The sequence below is a fragment of the Cotesia typhae genome, unplaced genomic scaffold, assembly GCF_013202065.1.
Source record: "Cotesia typhae breed Kobodo isofemale line unplaced genomic scaffold, CoteBio_Ctyphae contig_50, whole genome shotgun sequence".
Classification (NCBI taxonomy): Eukaryota; Metazoa; Arthropoda; class Insecta; order Hymenoptera; family Braconidae; genus Cotesia; species Cotesia typhae.
In genome coordinates, this window is record NW_027423758.1 from 220,691 (window position 1) to 242,621 (window position 21,931).

The 21,931-nt window shown below is 28.6% G+C and overlaps 5 protein-coding genes and 1 long non-coding RNA gene across 11 annotated transcripts in view; 2 read left to right on the forward strand and 4 right to left on the reverse strand.

Annotated features, from left to right (window-relative positions):
• Nucleotides 1–118: 118 nt before the first annotated feature.
• On the forward strand, nt 119–2,791 carry LOC141531722 (smoothelin-like protein 1). Its single transcript, XM_074249667.1, has 4 exons — nt 119–555; nt 620–749; nt 1,071–1,222; nt 1,795–2,791. The coding sequence occupies exons 1-4, from the start codon at nt 497–499 to the stop codon at nt 1,916–1,918; spliced, it is 465 nt and encodes a 154-aa protein (XP_074105768.1). The 5' UTR covers nt 119–496; the 3' UTR covers nt 1,919–2,791.
• A 1,030-nt stretch (nt 2,792–3,821) lies between these two features.
• Geminin (geminin DNA replication inhibitor) lies at nt 3,822–5,634 on the reverse strand. 3 transcript variants are annotated; one of them, XM_074249665.1, is made up of 6 exons: nt 5,541–5,634; nt 5,411–5,474; nt 5,201–5,319; nt 4,416–4,552; nt 4,178–4,350; nt 3,822–4,094 (listed from the first exon to the last, which is right to left on the reverse strand). In XM_074249665.1, the coding sequence occupies exons 2-6, from the start codon at nt 5,459–5,461 to the stop codon at nt 4,038–4,040; spliced, it is 537 nt and encodes a 178-aa protein (XP_074105766.1). In that variant the 5' UTR covers nt 5,462–5,474; nt 5,541–5,634; the 3' UTR covers nt 3,822–4,037. The 3 variants fall into 3 exon arrangements, with proteins under 3 accessions (XP_074105766.1, XP_074105767.1, XP_074105765.1); XM_074249666.1 differs by having other exon boundaries at nt 5,411–5,469; nt 5,541–5,620; XM_074249664.1 differs by having other exon boundaries at nt 5,411–5,618.
• A 485-nt stretch (nt 5,635–6,119) lies between these two features.
• Nucleotides 6,120–8,104, reverse strand: LOC141531683 (uncharacterized). The gene is made up of 2 exons (XM_074249616.1): nt 7,834–8,104; nt 6,120–7,497 (listed from the first exon to the last, which is right to left on the reverse strand). Exons 1-2 carry the CDS (start codon nt 7,894–7,896, stop codon nt 6,310–6,312), a joined length of 1,251 nt encoding a protein of 416 aa, XP_074105717.1. The 5' UTR covers nt 7,897–8,104; the 3' UTR covers nt 6,120–6,309.
• Nucleotides 8,105–8,240: 136 nt separating this feature from the next.
• On the reverse strand, nt 8,241–15,290 carry Rad17 (Rad17 checkpoint clamp loader component). 2 transcript variants are annotated; one of them, XM_074249852.1, is made up of 8 exons: nt 15,211–15,290; nt 14,290–14,471; nt 14,000–14,203; nt 12,575–12,630; nt 9,385–9,956; nt 8,718–9,306; nt 8,542–8,660; nt 8,241–8,445 (listed from the first exon to the last, which is right to left on the reverse strand). In XM_074249852.1, the coding sequence occupies exons 4-8, from the start codon at nt 12,575–12,577 to the stop codon at nt 8,337–8,339; spliced, it is 1,392 nt and encodes a 463-aa protein (XP_074105953.1). In that variant the 5' UTR covers nt 12,578–12,630; nt 14,000–14,203; nt 14,290–14,471; nt 15,211–15,290; the 3' UTR covers nt 8,241–8,336. The 2 variants fall into 2 exon arrangements, with proteins under 2 accessions (XP_074105953.1, XP_074105952.1); XM_074249851.1 differs by lacking the exons at nt 12,575–12,630; nt 14,000–14,203; nt 14,290–14,471; nt 15,211–15,290 and adding an exon at nt 10,337–10,523.
• Nucleotides 12,220–21,669, forward strand: LOC141531820 (uncharacterized). 2 transcript variants are annotated; one of them, XM_074249849.1, is made up of 8 exons: nt 12,220–12,404; nt 15,855–15,954; nt 16,256–16,376; nt 16,854–17,064; nt 17,771–18,520; nt 19,300–19,533; nt 20,918–21,133; nt 21,491–21,669. In XM_074249849.1, exons 1-8 carry the CDS (start codon nt 12,329–12,331, stop codon nt 21,640–21,642), a joined length of 1,860 nt encoding a protein of 619 aa, XP_074105950.1. In that variant the 5' UTR covers nt 12,220–12,328; the 3' UTR covers nt 21,643–21,669. The 2 variants fall into 2 exon arrangements, with proteins under 2 accessions (XP_074105950.1, XP_074105948.1); XM_074249847.1 differs by lacking the exon at nt 12,220–12,404 and adding an exon at nt 14,296–14,461.
• LOC141531826 (uncharacterized) overlaps nt 16,961–21,931 on the reverse strand; it is an 81,569-nt gene continuing 76,598 nt past the window's right edge. For both annotated transcript variants that reach the window (XR_012479985.1, XR_012479986.1), the window contains 2 exons: nt 21,440–21,673; nt 16,961–17,061 (listed from right to left, as the gene is read on the reverse strand). This is a non-coding gene — a long non-coding RNA (uncharacterized LOC141531826). The remainder of the gene's footprint in view (nt 17,062–21,439; nt 21,674–21,931) is intronic.

Sequence of the window (21,931 nt, forward strand, 5' to 3'; positions counted from 1 at the left end):
ACTTACTTAAATATTTTAGGCAATGTTTTTAATTACCAAGCACTTAAAGACTTCTGATCAACGCTTGGGTCATGGTGAGATCGTAGATTTCTTATGACACTGAAGTTGACAGATCTAAAATTTTTTTTAGATATTTACAGCAATTAAATTATTAAAAAAAAATTAATTAAAAAATTTCACATATAAAAATTAATAAAAATTACAAGTGAAAAATTTTTTTTTGAAATTAATTTATTAAAAAAACTTTTTAAATTACCTGCTGACTGCTAACTTCAGTATTATGATTTCTTAGACAAATAGACAAATAGATTGCAATTTATTTTTCATTTTTGTTCGGCTTATTAATTAAATAATTTAAAACACCGGGTTCGATAATTAATTCTATAGATTGAATCTAGTCGCTTTAGATTCAATTTCGAGCAGCATGGAGCAGTGGTTAATAACCAGCAAAATAAATTAATTTGTCTTGCATGTTTTTTCAGTTAATAAGAAACCAATGTCACCGTTTGCTAAGTTCCGTGAACTTGATCGTCAAAATAGCTCCAGTACTCCGAGGTTAGTCTTTTTTACGATTTTTTATTTATTGATTGATATTTAATCATTTTTTTTGTCGTTTCAGTACACCAAGGACACCAGGAACGCCCAAAGAATTTACATTTAAGTTTACTGACCCGGTCGTTCAGAATAATGCGGTCCAGATCAAGGAGCGATTACTGTCTTGGTGCCGGGCGAAGACTAAAGAGTATGAGGTGTGTATTTTTTATTTATAACATTGAAGTTGACAGACATTAAAAATTTTTTTAGAAATTTATAACAATTAAATTATTAAAAAAAAAAAATTTATTAAAAAGTTTCACATGTAAAAATTAATAAAAATTACAAGTGCAAATTTTTATAAGTATTTTTTTATTGTAATTAATTTGTTAAAATTATTTTTTAAATTGACAGCTGACCGCTAACTTCAGTGTTATGTTTATTTTAGTTTTTTTAAAGTGGCAGCACTTGTTATTTTTTGAAAAATAAATTTAAAAAATGGCGGGAAAAAAATGATTGTTCAATTTTTACTTCAGAATGTTCAGATAGACAATTTTTCAACCAGTTGGAACAACGGTCTGGCTTTTTGTGCTCTGCTTCATCATTTCAAGCCAGAAGCTTTTGATTATGACAAACTCAAGCCGGAAAATCGAAGGAAAAATTTTACTCTGGCGTTTGAAAAAGCTGAGTAAGTATTTTTAAGTCTTTAATTAAATTTATTATGACACTGAAGTTAGCAGACGTCTAAAAATTTTTGATTTTTTTTTTATTAATTAAATTACAACTAAAAAGATATTTAAAAAAAATTATACTTACAATTTTTCAAGTTTTTTACGTGTGACAATTTTTTTTTTAATTTTTTAAGTGAAATTTAAAAAAAAAAAAATTTCTAAAAATTTTAAATGTTATAAGAAATTTTTTAAAATTGCATTCATAATTTTTAAATATCAATTTTTTTTCTCATTTAATTTTGCCACATTTAATTTATTTGTTAAAAAATTATTAAATATCTGCTAAATTAATTTACATAAAATTTCCGCTAATAATGTTTCTTAATTTTTAGAGGTAGAACTTTTTTTTTACAATTATTTAATTGCAAAAATTATAAAACAATTTTTAATCAGTTGATTTCAGTGTAATAATTTAATTGAAATTTTTCTTTTAAAATTTTTTTAGTATAATTAATTTAAATAAAAAATATTTTTATACCATAAAATGTCTTCTAAATTAATTATCAATAATTAATTTATTTATTTATAGAGAAATAGCAGGAATAGTACCTCTTTTGGACGTTGAAGACATGGTTGTGATGCGCAAACCAGATTGGAAATGTGTTTTTACCTATGTCCAATCAATTTACCGTCGCTTCAAAGACGAAGATTAATTTATACCAATATTAATATTAACATTAATGTTACTAATCAGAAATTTATAATTTTATAAATGTAATGTGCGACAAGCGTGCATTTAAACAAATATTAATCAATAGCTGATTTATTTTTTACACATCTTTAATTACATGTTATTACTTATTATTAATGAAAAAAAAAAAAAAAAAAAAAAAAAAAATAATAATATAATCGTTAAAGTTAATTTTATATATATTTTATATCTGTTACTCGATAATAAATTTACTTGTGTTGATTATTTAAATATAAAAGTATGTCGTAAATTATCTATTGTCAATCATACACCTCACTGATAAACTCCTATTTCAGAAACTCTGAACTTGAACCCATCATTTGACAAGCTCCCGCCTTTAACCCTGTCCTCCCATGGACTCCAAGACCAAACAATTTTGACCTTACGATTAAGACAGAAACCAGAGATAAAAACGACACCTCTGCAATAATATACAAGTAACTTTTTCTCGAAATGATCAACAAATATACGTCTCACACGAAGCTCTTCACTGACGGCGCTGCGCTTAATAACCTCCGGGGATGTTCAGTCTGCTATAACGAAACAATTTTAAAATTCAAACTCCCGGCAGAATTTTCAGTGTTCTCATGCGAAATAACAGCCATCTCAATATGTCTGGATGTCATCTTAACTAACCGATTTGAAAGAGCAGTTATATGCACTGATTCGTTGTCATCAATACATGCTCTGATGAACCCCTATAGCGACGTAAAAGAAGTACAGGATTGCCAGCAGAAACTTTTAAAACTATCAGAACAAAGCGAGATTGTAGTAGCGTGGGTTCCAACACATGTTGGAATTACAGGAAATGAGCTGGCGGATGAACAAGCAAAACTTGCAATGATAGACGGAACTGACCTAACTAACTTACCTATACCCATAAAAGATTACAAAAAAAAAAATTAAAAGATACATCAGTGCCAAATGGAACCGAATGTGGACCTCCGAAAAACATACTCACCTTCACGAAATCAGAAGTAATATTTGGGACCCCCCACCCCGCAATTCACTCTAAGATATGACCAATGTATAAGCTCCAGACTAAGAATAGGACACACTCGGTTCTCACATGGTCACTTAATGAACAAATCTAACCCCGCTATTTGTCCAGGATGTAATGATATTGCCTCAATTAAACACCTCACAACCTGCCCAGGGTTAACTCAACAGAGAAATACATCGCAGCTGCCCAGTAACATGTGTCAACTTCTTAATGATAAAAATACTTAAAAAGAATCGCTGACATCATTAAACGTCTCAAACTAGAAATCTAATCTACATTGTTTGTGCATTTTTCTGTAGTTAGGTACTAAGTATTTGTCTAGTTTTTGGAACTTTCTTGACTCAGAAATCTTGGGCTTCAAATTGATTTATAAAACGTACTGGTTGAAGTCTCATTATATAAAGTTTTCAGTGATTAAAATTCGGAAAGACTTTGACGAAAGTGTTAGGTTGGGTTGTGCTGTTGTCTAGCGCAACTATTTAGCGCATACTTTATGAGTATTGGTATATTTAGGAGTATTTTGGCTATTTGTGAGGTATCCGCTGTATTAGTTACTAGTGTTTGTATAAAGTGAAGGCCTATTTGGTGTGCTGATACTTAGGTTGTGTGAGTTAGCAAATCCAAAGGCAAGAGTCCGGATGGATTGGACCTTCGCTGGCTGAAGAATCACATTCCTCAAATCACCATTTTTTTCACTAATCTCTTTAATAAATCGTTAGATACCGGTATTTTCCCTCAGGTATGGAAAAAAATTTTTATTATTCCGTTAAATTAAGAACGCTCAATATGTGGCAATAAAATATTTTAACTTATTACCTAATAATTTTAAGATATTAAATTGTAGTAAAAAAACGCTAAGATATAAGATAAAAAATTGGATTAAGAATCTGTCATTGTAACAGTACAAGAAATTTGTACAGTATTAACATTTTCTCTAACTATTAAACTATTTATGCATTTTGTATTATATATATTTTAAATATTTTGTAAATTAAGATATTTATCTAATATCTAGCTTTATGTACAGATGCTTTTGCATCTCTATAGACCTGTATGCTAGAATAATAAAATTATTTTATCATATTGTATCTTCCAGGGAATTATTTATGTCACTACGATCCTCTCCAATCATTTCCTGTAACAAATTATTTTAATTAATACCTATTATATTTATTACATTTATTATTATTTAATAATACAAATTATAAATATCATTACCTGAAGGACTTCTACGAGGGCTCGAGTTTCGTCAAGCATTTCTTTATAAATCTTCTTCTCCTCCTCAAGTTTAGCAACACGCTGAGTCAGCGTTTTGTTTTCTTCTAAAGCATCGTCGAGAGCAATACGCCGTCTTTCCGCTAGCACTTGCCAGTAGTCTTCACTTGGTCCAGCTGTGGAAAAATTCATTTCATGCATTTTTATTTATTAAAAATTTTCAATTTAAAAATTATCGTACCTTCAGATGTCAAATCTTCAACTTCTATTTTTATTTTATTCCCTCTGGCAGTTTGGCATGCTTTATCTTTGAATATTATTTTTTTTATTTTCTTGTCTTTTTTTGGAGCCTCTTTTTTAGTTTTTTCTGACATCTCACTGAAAAAATAATTAAAAAAAAAATAAATTTAATTAATATTTGTTGTAAAAAAATTTCTTAATTTTTTAGCAAAAAAAAAATAATAATAATAAATATTATGACTATTAATAGTCTTACGTAGTATTATTTATTTAATCCGATTAAATATATTTAAAAATTTTTTGACAATTCTTAAAATAATTTTTTTTTTATTTTAATTTTAATCCGTTAGATTATAAATAAATTATAGATTTTATATAAAATTTAAATTGTTAATTTTGTGACAAAAAAATATTTTTTTTTTTTTTTTAATTAAATAATTCATGACATTAAAGTTAGCAGACACGTGAAAATTCATAAATTTTATTTAACAAACAAATTTCTTCTAAAAAATTATTTAAAAAAAATTTTTTAATTTTCTACATGTTAATTTTTATTTGTGATAAATTATTTGTTAAAAAAAATTCATAAAATTATTAAATATCTGATAAATTAATTTTAATAAATTATTCTCCACTTTTTTCTAAATTTTCTCAATAATATTTCTGTTGGAAATAAAAAAAAAAATAAAAATCTACTTGTCAAAAAATTGAATTTTTAAAAACCAAAAACAAAAATACTTGATTAATTCAATAAATCATAAATAAATATTAAAAAAACAATCTTACTTCTTGACAGGGCCTGAAGTAGGGCCACTGGATCTCAATTGTCGGCTTACTCCAACAAGATTTTCCTTATCCGTGGCTGCTGGCTGAAGAGTTTGCAATGCTTTTTTAGATTTGTCTTGCTGAAAGTAAAAAAAAAAATTTGAATAAATTACAGTGAAAATTATTTTTACAAAAAAAAATGATTTTTTCCACAAAAAATATTACACTAACCTCCAAATTTTCCGAAGCGACGGCGGCTACAGCTAAACCTCCAGTTTTCATAATAACGTCTTTACTAGTGAGTAAATAAAAACTCTAATTAGTTGATGCAAACAACAAAAAGAGTAAATAAATAATTTACCGATTTATTTTTTATGCATATATCAATTTTGTCTGCAAGAAGCCGTTACGTTTTGGCGCGAATAACTGTTGTTCTTGTTACTTGATACTGAATGAAAGTATGTACATGTGCATACAGCTGTGTAATGTACAGTATAGTTTTAAGATTTTAATGCGCATGCGCGCAGTCATTTTAAAAAGCGCGCTATTTTTTAAATTTACAAACAAATTTTTTTTTTCAATATTAATTTTGAAATAAAAAATTAATTTTTTTAATAGTCATAAAAAGAAAAAAAAATTCTACAAAGTACAGTAAGTAAATGGCATTAAAGTTAGCTGTCACCTGACCAATTTTTTAAATTTTAATTAACAATTTAATTTATCATAAAAAATTATTTTAAAAAAATTGCATTTTTAATTTTTTAAAATTTTTAGGTGTCAATTTTTTTTTCTTATTTTTTTTTCCCATAATTTATTTGTTAACAAAAATTCTAAAAATTATCAAAAATAAGTTAAAACATACGTCCTTTTGGCTTTGGAATATTTTTTTTTTTTTTTTTTTTTTTTTTTTAGAATTAGAAATTACTAATTAAGCGATTAGTAAAAAAAAAAAAATTTATACACATTTATTTATATAATTCGGTAACATAAAAATATTAAAAAAATTTTTTTTTAAATGTAACATAATTAAAAAATAATACATATACTTCTAATAACTAATAATAATAAAAAAAAAATCTGTAGCCTCATTACACGAGTTATCAACAATTAATCAATTAAATAAAAAACAATTATTTCTCATCAGTATGTCCCTTGAGATGATTAATAAAATGAGTTCTACTAATGTACTCCTTGGAACAAAAATTACACTTATGAGGTTTCTTCCCTTCATGCTCAAGCATATGAAGATCCAACTGTTTCTTCCTCCTAAACCCTGTGGAGCAATTCTCACAAACATGAGGCTTTTCTCCAGTATGAACCATCAAGTGTTCCTTTAAATTGTTGCGGTTCCGGAACTTAACCTCGCAAACTTCACACTGGAACGGTTTTTCGCCAGTGTGTATCGAAGAATGGCGTTTTAAATATGACTTTGTTTGGAACTTGAAGGAACAGACAGGACACTGGTAAGGTCTTTCCTTGGTGTGGATGCGCTTGTGATTACTCACACCAGTGGAAGTGCGGAAGGTCTTGGAACACACGGAACAAGCGAACGGGCGCTCCCCCGTGTGGATTCGCGAGTGAATCTCCAGATGGTTCTTGAATCTAAAGCTCGCGGAACAAATATTGCAAGTAAAGGTTCTGTCGTGAACTCTCATGTGTTTTTGCAAGCTAACCTCCTGACGGAACTTCAAGGAACACGTGGAACAAGAAAACGCCTTCTCTTTCAGGTGAGTTAACATGTGTCTCGGTAGATGGCTCTTTCGCGTGAATTTAGACTTGCAAATGTCACACTCGAAGCGCTTTTCTCCCGTGTGGATCGTTTCGTGTCGGTCCAGGTGGCTCTTGCCGCGGAATCGCGCGGGACACACCTTACAAGCGTACGGCTTCTCTCCGGTGTGGATTCTTATGTGCTTCGTCATTACGTCCTTTCGGCTGAAGTTCGCGGAACAGATGTCGCAGGTGAATGGCTTTTCTAATGTGTGTATGCGTATGTGGATTTTTAAATAACTCTTCTGGCTAAATCTTGATTTGCAAACCTTGCAAGAGTACGGTTTCTCGCCTGTGTGGGTCCGGATGTGGACTTGTAAGTTCGTGCGGGAACGGAACTTCGCGGAACATATTGCACAAGCGTGAGGTTTTTTTGTTGTAGGTTTTTCTAATTTTGGCTCAGTTGTATCTGGTTTATTAATTTTATTATTCTCTTCAAGAGGAGGTTTGTTCTCAGGCTTTTCCTCTATTTTTACGTCCTCGATGTCGATTGGGAGTTCTTGGGCAAAATCTTGGTCGTAATAATTATTTGTGTACTCATTTTTCCAATCCTAAAAAAAATAATTTTAATTATTTAGAAAATATTTTCTTTTTTAAAGAGACGGAATTAAAATTTTTTTTTTTTTAAATACATAAAAAAATTAAAAAAAAAATATATATAAAAATTTTCAAAAAAAAATTTCGTTCAAAAAAATGAAAAATAAAATGGTAGTTCTAATTTGTAAATAATTACCAAAAAAAAATTTTTTTTTGAGTATTAATTAAAAAAAATTTTTTTCAAAATACTAATTAAAATTATTAATGACATCACAAAATTTTGACGTGTCACTGAAACTATTAACTATTAAAAAAAATCTAAATTTATTATAAAAACATAACCCTCTTACCTCTTGATCCTCTTTTTCTATTTTGACAGTCACGTGGTCGAATGAAAAATCTTTAAAATTCATTTTTAAAATACTTATCAAATGAAAATAATTCAATCAATTTTTCATGAAGATGTTTCACTAGTCCCGCGTTGTCTCACAGTATTTTTCAAACACTCCGTTATTTTTTTTTTTTTTATTTGGGACACGTGCCACGTGATTACTACTTACTACTCCAACTTTGGACTCATTGTAGCGCATGGGGACTGTTGGAGTGGGAGATATGGGCATTCTCCCTTATAGACCTGTTTCTGGTGATCTTTGCACTAATAACGCAAGGTGGCGCATCTTTTAATTTTGTTAATTAACAATTAATAACTATTGAAAAAAAAAAAAAAAAAAAAAAAAAAAAAAAAAAAAAAAACAAATTATTTTATAACAAAATTCTTCTTTAACTCTTAAAAAATAATTTATTTTGATTAACTTGTAGCCGGTAAAAAAAATATAATTATTAATTGAATAAACTAATCAACTGCTTCAATAGTAGTTTCGAGGTTCGGAGGATCTTTTACTGCTTTTGGTTGGATTATTGATTCGTAATAACGTTCTTCAGCTACCCCAAGGTCTCTTTGACTGAAATATTATTATTTTATAAAATAATTTTTAATTAATAATTAACTTTTAAAAAAAAAAAAAAAAAAAAAAAAAAAAAAAAAAAAAAAAACATACTGTTTAGTCTCGGCAGATCTAGGCTTGCGTACAGGGTTCCATTTTGTAACAGGAGTTTGATTACTCACCATCAAGCCTCTTATACACAGAGACAAATTCAATTTAACAAGATTAGGATCCTAAAAAAAAAAGCTAGTTAATAAAAAATCAATAAATTATATAAAAATAACTCTTACCCGATATTCAATTGACAAAGTATCAGACAAGCTCAGAATATCCGAAGCAACATCAACAAACTCAATTTTTTCCATGGTATTTAAATAATTCTCGTGCAAAAAATGCAGAAAAATATTTGAGTGAGATAAAAAATAAGAGGCGATCTCATCAGGATTGTGAACAAATTTCCAGCCTCCAGGTTTATCAGCAGGCTCACGTTTAGGATTGATGACTCTACCAACCCCATGCAGCAACCCCAGACTCTCTTCTCTGACTTCGCAGTCCTGGCTCTTAGTCTGGCCCGGTATCTTCAGCGAGGTGAAAATAACATTCAGCAGGGTGCTTCGTACGTCCCCGATGCTGTTGGACAAGACCTCGTCGACATTGTGTTGAGTAACTTGCAGCATATGACCGGCCTTTGAGTTCAAGATCGGGGTGACGCGCTTCAGCATGTTCTTCATCGCAGTTGCCGTCGTTGCGTTCACATTTATTTTATCTATGCCGTACTTGTTGATTATTTCTGCAGGGAAGAGAATCTGCTGGACTCTGCTGGCTTCTGAGTCTGGACAAATGAACACCAAGGGGTGAGTACCTAGTTCAAAATACTGCCTAGAAATATGAAGCGTAAAATTTATTATAATTCCTAAAATAAAATAAAATAATTAAAATCAATAAAAAAAAACTCACGTTAGTAAATCGTAAAAACTTTCTTTGTCATGGAAGTAAATATTAGGAATGTCCTTGACCAGCAGAAGCTTCCTGCTGGACTGATTGCCCATCACAGAATTATACCTGGTGGCGCGGATAAAAAAATCCAAGAATTTATCAGCCTGCTTAATTGTCATGTTATTATCGTAGTAATTAGTGGCAGAATCAGTTGGAGTAATCCACTCTACTATGTCAAATTTATTGTCTTTAGCCAGGACCTTCAGCGCCGCAGTTTTCCCAGAGCCAGAAGTTCCTGACAGCACGAGGATTCTTGGAATTCCTGGGAGAGCTTTTTCTACCAGCCATTCTGTCAGTTCTTTCTGTTTCTGGCGGCTGACAGACAGGTCAGCTGACTTCTTGGGGTCGCAGGCTTCCAGGAGTGTGGCCAGGCTACTTGTCTGGTTACTGCGCTTTGATACTATCAAGCCGTCGATGTAGTCCAGGTCCATCAAGTTGGGCTCAGGCTGGCTCGGTTTTTTTGCCTCTTTTTTTTTCACCGGCTCTGAGGGACCGAAGTCCATGTCTAGGTCTACCCATCCTGTGTTACTTTTCTGAAAAATTAAAAAATTAGTTTTTTGGATTCAATTTTTTAATTTAAAAAAATTGTGACAATTTTTTTTTTTTATTTAATTTAAATTATAATTTAAAATTTATTAATATGAAATTAAATTATGACAAAATTAATTTTTAAAAAATTCCATTTTTTAAAATTGTAAAAAATTATATATCAAATTTTTTAAAAATAATTTTGACATTAAAGTTAGCAATCACTTCACAATTTTTTAATTTTATTTAGAAAATTTGGTTCCAAAAATTGCATTATTAATATTTTTAAAATTTTTCCATGTCAATAAATTTTTTTTGCCACAATTTAATTTTTTTTTGGAAAAAAAATTGTCACAAGTATAAAATTTTATCATTTATAACCAACAATTTTTTTAATCGGAGGCATTTTGATTAATCACTCTTGATTCTTCAATTAAATAATTACAATTACTTAAAAAAAAATTAGATTTTCATATTTCACTAACAATTTGATTTTTTAATTTGTTCTAACAACTATAAAATAATTATTTACATCGATAATAAATTATATTCACTTGTTGACAATTTTTCATTGTCCCCCTAGCGGCCATTTCAGAACTAATTTTTTTCGCGCGCTAATTTAATTTTTATTTTTCCGAAATATTGACACTAAAAATTTTTTTTTTAATTTATAAAATCAAAATTTACACAATAGAAAAATAAATAAGCTTAAAATAAAATAATTAAAATCGTGACAAAGAAAATTTCACAACAAAAAAAAGTAAAATTAATTTTTTAGTGTTTCCGTGTCAACAACTTATCACGTAACCACAATAATTAGTAATTAGAATCCAATATTATTTATGATAATAATAATAAATGTTAAACTTTCTTTTATAAATTAATTTGCTTGCAAATAACTTGTTTTCTCTTTCTAATATTCAATAATTACTGAGCGATGTTCATTCTCTATCGACCACACTTAATTAACTTGTAACTATTAAATTTTTTTTTTAGATCCTTCATTTACCTTTAAATAATTTCCTCAATTACTTTCTTTAATGTCTAGTAATTCAAGTTCAATATTTTGATTATTTTTTTGTTTTTTTTTTTTTATATTAAGATAGTGTAACGTGAGATACAAAAAATTTCATTAGCTTTTTTTTCTAATTTGAAAGTTTATCTTATTTCTCATATCAAGCGTGTCAAAGTTTCTCGCTTTCAATAAAAAGTAATAAATTCAAAAAATACGAGTTAGTATTATGAATAAAAAAACTTGACTAATAAAAAACAGTATTGGGCAAAAAAAAAAATTTTTTTTTTTTTATATTATTTAAAGTAATACTCTATATTATTAAAAGAATACACTGACGGCAGTCAGTGACTTGCAAAGTTGCTATTTTTTATTATTTAATTTAAAAAAAAATTAAAAATTCCTTTTTTTTTTTCGAAAAATTATTAATTAAAAAAATAACAATAACTTTTTTTGAAAAATCAGCAATTAAAAAAAAAAACGATCAATTTTCTTGAAAAATTAATAATTCAAAAATTAAATAAAAAAAATTTTTTTTTTCATAAATTAGTAACTAGATAAAATTATTTATTTGTCAAAAAATGAGCAATGATTAAAAACTACTACTGATTCTTCAGAAAATCAATTTATAAAAAAAATTATTACTTAATTTTCTCAAAAATTACTTAATTTTTTTTTTTAAATATGTAATACTAATAACAATAATATTACAACTGCTCAATAATAAAAATACTAATCCATAAATTTAAAACCGATTAGATTACAATCTTTTCTATAAAAAAAAAAAAAAAAAATGGCAAGTTAAACCCCGAAGATTGTATAATTTCACTTGTACCTCGGCTTCAATGACTGACTAATTAAAACTCGGCATAATTTATTTTGTGACCCTGTTATTGGCCTTCCAGCTGTTGAGTCTTACAATGAAACGAATAAATAAATAAATAAAATAACTAAATACAAAATAATTTGAATAAACGGGCAATACCCAATGAAGAAAGTCAAGAAATCGGTATCAATATTAAAAAATAACAAGCATACGGTATCAAAGGATGTACAGTCAATTAAATAAACTAAACATCAGTGCGTGATGCGAGGTCTCTCTCCCATCAAAGGCTCTCGAGTCTCTCAGCCAATCTTTCTCTATTCCAGCTATCGTGTAGCTTTAAATTCTCGAATCAAGAATCTCGAATCAACTCTCTCCCTGGCAATGAACTTGCCGCTAGTATACCCGCGACTACGATACCGGTCACTCCTTAGCCGTAAACTCAGGTCTTTAACTCTCGATACCGTAACTTTCCTCAGGCCTTCTCTTCCTCTCTTTTCCTCACCAACTACTTCTTCAGTGTCGATTAAAACACCTCGGAAATGTTTTTCCGATTCGCGATTTTTGTGGGCCTAGGATCTGTCGTCGCAACAATTATCTATTTGACTCCCATCCCAGGTAAGGGATTAGTTTTATTATTTATACTCATGTTGACATTAATGCTCCATAAAATAAAATAAAATCTTCCAGGTTGCTATTGGCCAGAACATAACTCTGCCTTACAATTATCCAATAAACTTATTCTTACTTCTTACAAAATATTTATTTAATATCTTTTTAATACTCACCATATTAACAATTCTTATCCATGACAATAAAAGTGAAAGTGATGACTCGATCAAATCTGCAATAAAAAACGATAACAATAAGTTATAAAATTATATAGTTTCACTTGATATAAAAAATACTTTTCCGGCTTTGTTATTAGTTTCCAGATTAACGATAAAATTTTTTTTAACGTTCACGTGTGAGTTTACATTCTAGATATATTATATTTACCTTAAATAAATTAATAAATAACATGGAAATTTAATATTTATGATAATGGATTAATTATATCCCTTAGCGTGAAAGCAAGTACTGAAACCATTAATCAAAATAGATTGTTTAAAATATTAAAAGTGTAAAATTAAACCTGCTCTCCATGATACACAGAAGGTAAAAGACCCAATTATTGACAGGGGTCTAAATACTGACACCCTAAATTATTTTTAAATATATTTAATCATCTGTAATAAGAATAACTATCATATAAATTTTTATTAAATTCTAATTAATTAAAAAATTTAAAAAAATTACTATCAGTTCATAATATTAAATATTAATATACCGCATAAGATTAGACTGGATATAATCCGAAAAAATATCCCTTATAATTTGAATTATACTCAATGGAATCTTGGATTATATATTTTTTTCAAAAATTGTGAGATTCAACTATTTTCTTTTTTAATTTATAAATTTTTTTTGAAAATTAGTAAAATTTGTGATAATTAATTTTTTTTTTAAATATATTATTAAAATTAAATAGAAATTTCGTTCAAAAAAAAAAAAAAAAATTCAAATTTTTTTTTCGCTCAAAAAAATAATTAAGAAGAAAAATATTTTCTTGACTCAAGTGAACTTTTTTTTCTGTGTACCTTAAATATATATATATATATATATATAATATAAGATGTGGAAATTCAATATCTATGATAAGGAATTATTTATATTAGTTAGTGTGAAAGCAAGTACTGAACCATTAATCAAAATAGATTGTTTAATAAAATATTAAAAGTGTAAAATGAAACCTGCTTTCTATGATACACATACCCGGTCATTTTCTTCAATCATAAAACAAGAAATTTATACTACAGTTTAATGTAAATTCACCTTTGAAGTCAACAGCCTGGCGCAAGATCTTGTCGACCGGACGCAAAACTCACCGCAACAGCGAAAGCGAAATTATTTGACAAAAAAAAAAGTGTCTTGAAGTACTTTTTATATTTATGCACAATAAGGAGAAAGGTCGTAAGATGAAAGTGCTTTGATACTTGAGAAAGAGACGGAATTAAAGACTAAAGGCTGAAGATTGAGAAAGACTCAGCAAACTTTCACTCTTATTCAAATAAATTGGTAATACTTGGATTATTAGTCTACTGGGTTTCCACCAACAGACTTCCACCTAGTCTTTGTCTAGGTTTGCATCACCGTAAATTCGTTGTACTTACGTCTGGCTTACTAGTAGACAAATAAAACCCAGTCAACCGGGCGATAATTGAATGTCACGAATCATTGATGGTCAAATGGTAGTCTTGCTAACAGAAGTTGAGTCTCCTTTCCTTCGGTTACATTAGCAGGTTTTGAGTTGCGTCCGCATTGACGCTTACTTCAGAGTTACATTAGTTCGACTTCAACTCTTGTTAGGGAGCGTTCTGAAATATTTAATCGTGGTTGATTATATTTATAAATTTAATTTGTTTTGTGAAAAAAAAAAAAAAAAAAAAAAAGTTTCACTTACTTGGCGAAAATGGTTTTGATTTGTGAGAATTAATAAGTTTTGTTTTTTAAAACAAATCCTGCTGAGATGTCGCGGAAGGTTCCTGCATTGACATACTTTCTACGAACATCCGTCGTAGTCCTGATGGTTTTATCCGTCTCGACATTTTTGCACTTCTTTAATTACTTGCCGCGTAAGTTTTTCTATAAAAATGATTAGAAATTTTGTTGTTTGATTAATTTATCATTGATGCGAGAAAGTTTTGGGTTAAAAGTAAAAGTCAGCGTTTGCTGCCGACATTTTTTGGATTAATATTATCATTTTTTTAAAATAAATTATTCAAATTATAAAAATGATAAATTTAAATCATTATTTAATTAATTTAAAATTATATTTCTTCTTAATTTAAGAAGAAAATTTGAATATTTATTTTCGGCCCGCCATTTTGAATTATTTTACCTCCAAATTTATTTACAAAATATTTTTTAATAATTAATTGATACCTTTTTTTTTTTTTTTTTTTTCATAATAATTCGGCAAAATTTTAATTGTTGCTTTTAATTTATTGTTTTAATTGTAAGATTATGATCTTCTTTGTTAATTTCATTGAAACAAAAGGAATTGCGTGATTGTTTTTTTTTTTTTTTTAATTAATATTTTACATTTCAATCTCTTGAATTAATTTTTAACCCGATGTATGATTACATAACCGGTAACTATTAATAGCGAGTAAAAATTTAGTAATAAAATAATTCGAGGCTGTGTTTAATCGTACTCTTTCATTTCCGCATCACACGACATTTTTCTATAATAAATATTTATAAATTTATTTTACAAAAATTAAATAATGAGACTTTAAATCTTTTTTTTTTTTTAATCAGGGATACTTGTAATTTTTAATCCTTAAAATTTAAACATATTTCACGTAATAAATAAATTTACCTGTTAATATTCGCACCTTCAGAATAAAATGTCTTGACAAGTAGAATTATATTAAAATTACTAAATCACCAGTCTTGTGCCTGAAATAATAAAACACATCGATAATTTACAGTATATTAAAAAACCGCAGTACTAAACTTCACTATTTCATACTCATACTCATTATGATTAAGACACTGAAGATAACTGCAGTTATCAGTTATGTCTCATGACATTACAAATTTTTTTATTATTTTATAGCTACTACATTATTGTGAAATTAATTTATTTGAAAAATTCTACATGTGAAAATAAAAAAAAATTATTTGAAATATTTTAAAGCAATTTTTTTTATAATTAATTTGTTATAAAAATTTTAAAATTTGACAGCTAATAGCTGTTAAATTTTTAAATTAAAAAATTATTTTTAACAATCAAATTTGTTAAAAAAATTATTTTAAAAAAATTGCATTTTTAATTTTTAAAAATTTCCAAATGTCAATTTTATTTTGCCATAATTTATTTTTTACAAAAATTCTTTAGTGCAAAATTAATTTTTATTATAATTTTATAGCAATTGAATTATACTAAAAAAAAAAAATTAATTAAAAAATTCCATCTGTAAAAATTATAAAAAAAAATTACCAATTTCTTCTTTGTTTCAGAACAAACTTTTTTATCATGTGACAGGCCATGTCATCATTTGGACTGGCCTATGATTTGCCGAGTGAAGTTGACTCTTGAACCTTTCCACACACTCAGCAAGTAATTTTATAAAAATAATCCATTTCTTTACAATAATAATATAAAATATAAACATAAGTACTTATAGGTTCATGTCTGTATAGAAATACTTTGTTTATTTTTCATCTATTAAATATTACGAGACATATTATGTCATGAATTGCATCATACGGCAATGTGCCGGCAGACCGAACAATCTAGGCATTAGATATTACATTAGATTGTTGGTACCGTTGCAAATACAGTTATGTAACTTAAGCATGCTGTATCATAAATACGAAAAATAATTACCCGCTGACATTTTGGATTTTTTTTTTTTTAGGGCCTGTGGAAACTGCCCAGCCAATAAGACCGCTTGTCTTGCTAAGTACTGTGTGTCCGCGGACGGACATCATAGAGGAATTCTTACCGCGAATCGGCAATTGCCTGGACCCAGCATCCAGGTAATTCCTAGATTATGTCATAATTCATAACTCATGGATATATACTTCATGCACCGTCTGAATCTCTGAAATTAAAATGACATTAAAGTTTTGTAATTTTTTTTAACAAAAAAATTTTTCCAAAAAATTATTTAAAAAAAAATGAAGATAAATTTAGATATTTAAAAATTTTTAGAATTTTTTTTAACAAATAAATTATGGCAAAAAAAAATTGATATTTAGAAACTTTTAAAAATTAATTAAATCCAATTTTTTTAAAATCATTTTTTGGAACTAATTTTTTTGTTAAATAAAATTAAAAAATTCTCAATTTTAAAAAATTGCATTTTTTTATTTTGAAATGTCAATTTTTTTGCCATAATTTATTTTTTATAAAATTCTTAAAATTAATCAATAAAATTTTTATGAAATAAAATTAATGTTAGTAAATTAGGATTAAATAATAAATAATTACCAATCTGGTTATTATTATTCAAGGTCTGCGAGAACGATATACTGGTCGTTGATGTTGTAAACCGGCTTCCGGGAAAGGCCGCTTCGATACACTGGCGTGGACAAACTCAACGTGAAACTCCCTGTATGGACGGAGTACCACTTGTGACACAATGTCCTATTCCAAGTTATACCACTTTTCAATACAAGTTTCGGGCCTCTGTCCCTGGGACTCATCTCTGGCACTCGCACTCTGGTTATATGAAAATTTATTATTATTAGTTTAAGTTTCTGCAAGGTTAACTTTTTGTAACTTTTTTGTTCACGTCCTTGATTTTTGTTTTAATTTTTTTTTTTATTATCGGCTTTTTAAAGTTTAATTTATTAGTTGACGCTAAAAATTCATGTTAGTTTTTTTAATTTTTATTAAAAGAAGTATTTAATTTTTTTTAAGTTTTGTTTTTTTAGGAAACAATTTTTTGTGAAGTTAATTTGTCATTTCAAAATTTTAATGGTTAATTTCCGCAAAATTAATTGAATTAATTAAAATAAATTACTATATTTAAATACTACAAAAGTGAATTTAAAAATTTCACTGTTAAATTTTTAAATTATATCTTAAATTAATTTAGAAAAATGAATGAGAAAATTTTTAGACCAAAATGGCGGGAGTTTAAAAAAATGGTGGGATGCGCGCAACTTTTAAAAATGATTAAAATCATAATTTTTTTAAATAAAATTCAAAAGTGACAAATAAATAAATAAATAAATTACAAATGACGGAAATGAAAATATAAAATGTTTAATAATAGTCTCTTGACATTTCTACCGCAAACTTTCTAAAAATCATCAATGCCATACGCAATAAAAACAAAACAAACTAACAGTAACATATAAAACAGACAAATTTAAAAAACAAAGAATAAAAATGACTTGCAATGAACAAAAGATCTTTCTTTCAGGTGTCGACGTAGCGAACGGTATCTTCGGATCGCTGATTGTCCGACAAGCAGACGCTCGAGAGCCGCACCGGTTGCTGTATGACGTGGACGACCCAAATCACGTGGTGATGGTCTCCCAGTGGCACCATTCAATAGTGACGGACACGTTGGCGGGGCAAGCGAACAAGAAGCCAGCATTGCTGCTGATAAACGGCAAAGGCCATCAGCCAAACGGGCCCCAGGTTCCCTTGGCGTCGTTCAACGTCACCCGGGGACTGAGGTACCGGTTCAGACTGGCCCACGCAGGCGGCGCTGGAGCGTGTCCTATAACATTCGCCGTGGAGGAGCATCCGCTGACGCTCATTGCTCTGGATGGGAATCCCGTGGTGCCTCTGAAAGTCAAATCGATATCTCTGGCGAAAGGAGAGCGCGCTGACTTTATTCTCAGTGCTGATAAGCACGCTTCCAGCAAGGATGTTTATTCCGTGAATGTTCATACGGACAAAGGCTGCCATGCGACGGTGATTGGATCTGCCTTGTTGAAATATCAAGGCGTCATCTCGATTGACGATTCCTCCCCTGTGAATCCTCTTGACAAACAAGATCATCTTGTTGAAATGACCACCAATCCCTCCGACAAATGCAACTCCCCTGGCAATGTTTGCTCCACGGAAATAAAGGCAATAACTAATTTGCCAACTGCTCTTGAAACACCAGATTTGACTATTTATCTTCCCATTAATCAGCGGATGCAGCCAGCTGAAATTTTGGGTTCGTTTTACTAACAAACTTGTTTAATCTCTGAGTTTGTCAATTTATTTGATTAAGGGGGTATTATGGTCTACACAGAAAAAAAAAAAAAATCAAGTAAATAATTTTTAAGAATTTAATCTTCTTGATTTGAGTTAAAAAATTCTTAAACTAAGAAATGTTTCTTGGTTTAAGTAAATTTTACTTAATTCAAGACAATGAAACTCTTCAAAATTATTTCCTGGGTTCAAGAATTTTTTTTTCAGCGTAGATGCTTGAATTTAAGGCAATTTTTTTTCCTGTTGTAAAAAAAGGCAACCAATGTTTTTCTTATTTATTTATTAATATTGCTGCGCCAGAAAAACAGCCATTTTTCCGAAAGTAATTTGAATTTTCTAAAATCCTCCATAAGACATATTCTTAAAGGGTTAAGCTTTCAAAAAAAATTTTTTTTTAATTTCAAGACTAGAATTCTCCCTTAAATAAAGTCAATAAAATTTTTTCAAAAATTTCCTATTGACTTAGCGCAAATTGAAAGAAAAAAAAAATTTTTTTTTTTTCAAAATGAACAATATTGTATTTAAAGAAATTAATTTGTTAAAAATTTTTTAACAATTTCATTTTTTAGCTGGAGAAATTAAAATTTTTATTGTAATTTTTTTGTTGAAAAAAAAAATTTCTAGATTTGGAAAAAAAGAAATTTTTGAATGAAAAGTCTCAAGTTGTCTATTAAAATTTTTTTTTTAATTAATCTTTTCATTTCTTTTTTATTAATAAATTTTCAAAATTAATTTTTTTAGGAGATCTGGAGATGAGGGTGATGAGCATCAAGAATAAGACATTCACTTATCCGTCCTCACCGCTGCTGACTCAAGGCCCGGACGTCCCTCAGGAAATGTTATGCAATGAGAACGAGCATTACTCCGACACATCTGCACGGTGCCGTCAGCACAATGGTAACACTGCGTGCGAATGCGTCAATACTCGTCGCATTCCCGTGGGGTCCAGTGTCGAGATTATTCTCATTGACCAAGGTATTGATTTGGTGCCCGCAGGCAGGCCTAAGACTCCCTTAATGTTACTTGAGGGTGGTACAAGTAATTTGTTGGTTTATTTCACTGTTTTCTGTTTTGATCAGCGGGTTCGTTCATTTTTTTTTTGAGAGAAAAAAATCATAATACCATAGAAAATATTCAAATTTTTTTAAATGCTATTTCTTAATCAAAAATAAGAGGATTTGAATAAAAAAATTGAAAAATTATGAAAATTTATGAATTTAAGTTCAAATTATGTAAAATAAATTTCTTGATTAAATTTGGGCAATTTAAAAGTCTAAAAAATTCATACATGTTTTGTCTTTCATTGGAATTTTTTAGACATCAATTTTCAGAGCACTTTACTATTATTTTTCTTCAAAAAAAAAAAAAAAAAAAAAAAAAAAAAATGAACAAATTAAAAAAACATGTTAAACATAATTAATAAGATAATTTTTCAATATTTTTACATTTTTTATATACTCTGCAGTAAAAACAGAATAACTAAGAAAACAAATTAGTCGATAAATTAATTTTTCAAATTTTTACAATTTTTAATTTAATTTAACGAAATTTGAAAAATTTAGATTCCAAAAATTTTTACCACGACAATATTTCTCCATTAAAGGGTTACATAGTTTTCCTCCTGGAAAAAATGGCCTATTTTCAACAATTTTTTTTTTTAATAGAAAAAATGAAATATTTTTTTGATATGAAAAAATTTTTTGACGCAACGACGCAAAATTTTTTACTGTGTAGATCCGAATTCGGATTGATTTGAAACTTTAGGACAATATTCTAGAGATGTTTCAGAATTCAATAAAGCAATAAAAAAAAATTTTCTGAAGCCGTGAAACCCATGTAATCCCTTAATTTAATGAAATTATAAAAATTTCAAAAATTTTTACAATATTTCTTCATTAATAAATTAAAAACAAATCGTAGCTTCTAAATTGCAAAGTAGTAAAATTTGTTTCAAGTTAAAAAACAAAATAATAATTTTCAAAAATAAATTTTCATTCAAAAATTTACATTTTTAATTCCATCAAAAAGAAATTTAAAAATAGCTTTTATCTCACTAAAAAAAAAAAAAAAAATAAACCTGTCTCGTTAATCACCTATAAAACGAGTGAGTACTCGAGTCAACAAATCTATTGTCTTATCATAATCACTCATCAGATCAGCATTTAAAAGACAAGAGTCTCCCAAAAAACCTTGATCCAAATTCTCTCTCAACAATGACTAATACCGGAGCTTTAAACTATTGATTTGACTTCCAGACATTGTTCAGCTTCATTTGTAATAAATAAGCTTAATTAAATTAATCCTCATAAATATAATTAATTATTCGAAGTAAATAATAATTTGTAAATTTGATCCCTAGTTGGCCGCAATGACCTAGTTTACCATCTCCACGGGTACAACTTCTACATAGTGGCGGGCCGACGATTCGGTCGAGAAAAAAGCCTCGACGAAATAATGAAATTGAACCAGCAAAACTTGCTGTTCTCCCGAAACTTGGAATCTCCAGCTATTAAAGACACGATAACCGTGCCCAAGTTCGGCGTGGTTGCGATCCGATTCAAGGCCGACAATCCAGGTAATTTTTTTTTTTTTTTTTTTTTTTCTATCCAACTTTATAAAATAATATCTATGTGTATATATATATATATATATATATATATATATATATATATATATATATATATATATATATATCTAGGGATTTAAGTATATACATTACGCTGTTATTCAAGGTCGTGATCGATAAAATGATAGCAGCATTATATATTCCGCTCTCACGGGGATAGTAAATTGCCGTCGGTTGTTGGCTGCCTGTTATTTAATAATGTCTGGGTGCTGCTGGGAGGCTTCATACACATATACATAAATTTAACACACTCACCTACTGATATATGTATTCGTATAATCTATTACATGTCCTTGTCATTCGCAGGCTACTGGATGTTGCGTGACGAAAATGCTCTCGAGTGGACTCGCGGTCTCGACGTTATTCTTCAAGTCGGAGACCCTGGTGACATGGTACCGCCACCGCAGGATTTTCCCAAGTGCGGATCCTTCGTCGGGCCTGACTATTTTCTTATCTAGAATGATAAGAACTAGTCGAGCCTTTGTTTTTCTGTAAATATTTTTGTATATAAAAATTTATTATAATGCTTTTAATCAAATAAATTTTTTATCTATATTGATGTTTTATTTATTAAACTAATATCCATGTCGAGATTCGAATTACCGGATTTAAAATAGAATTCAATCGATGTAATTGCCGCTGTTACGTAAAATTTAATTTTAGGGATTTTAGAGTGATTCTTTGATTTAATTTGTTTAGTCACGGAATTCATTCAAACTTTTTTTTTTTTTTTTTTTTAAATTTATT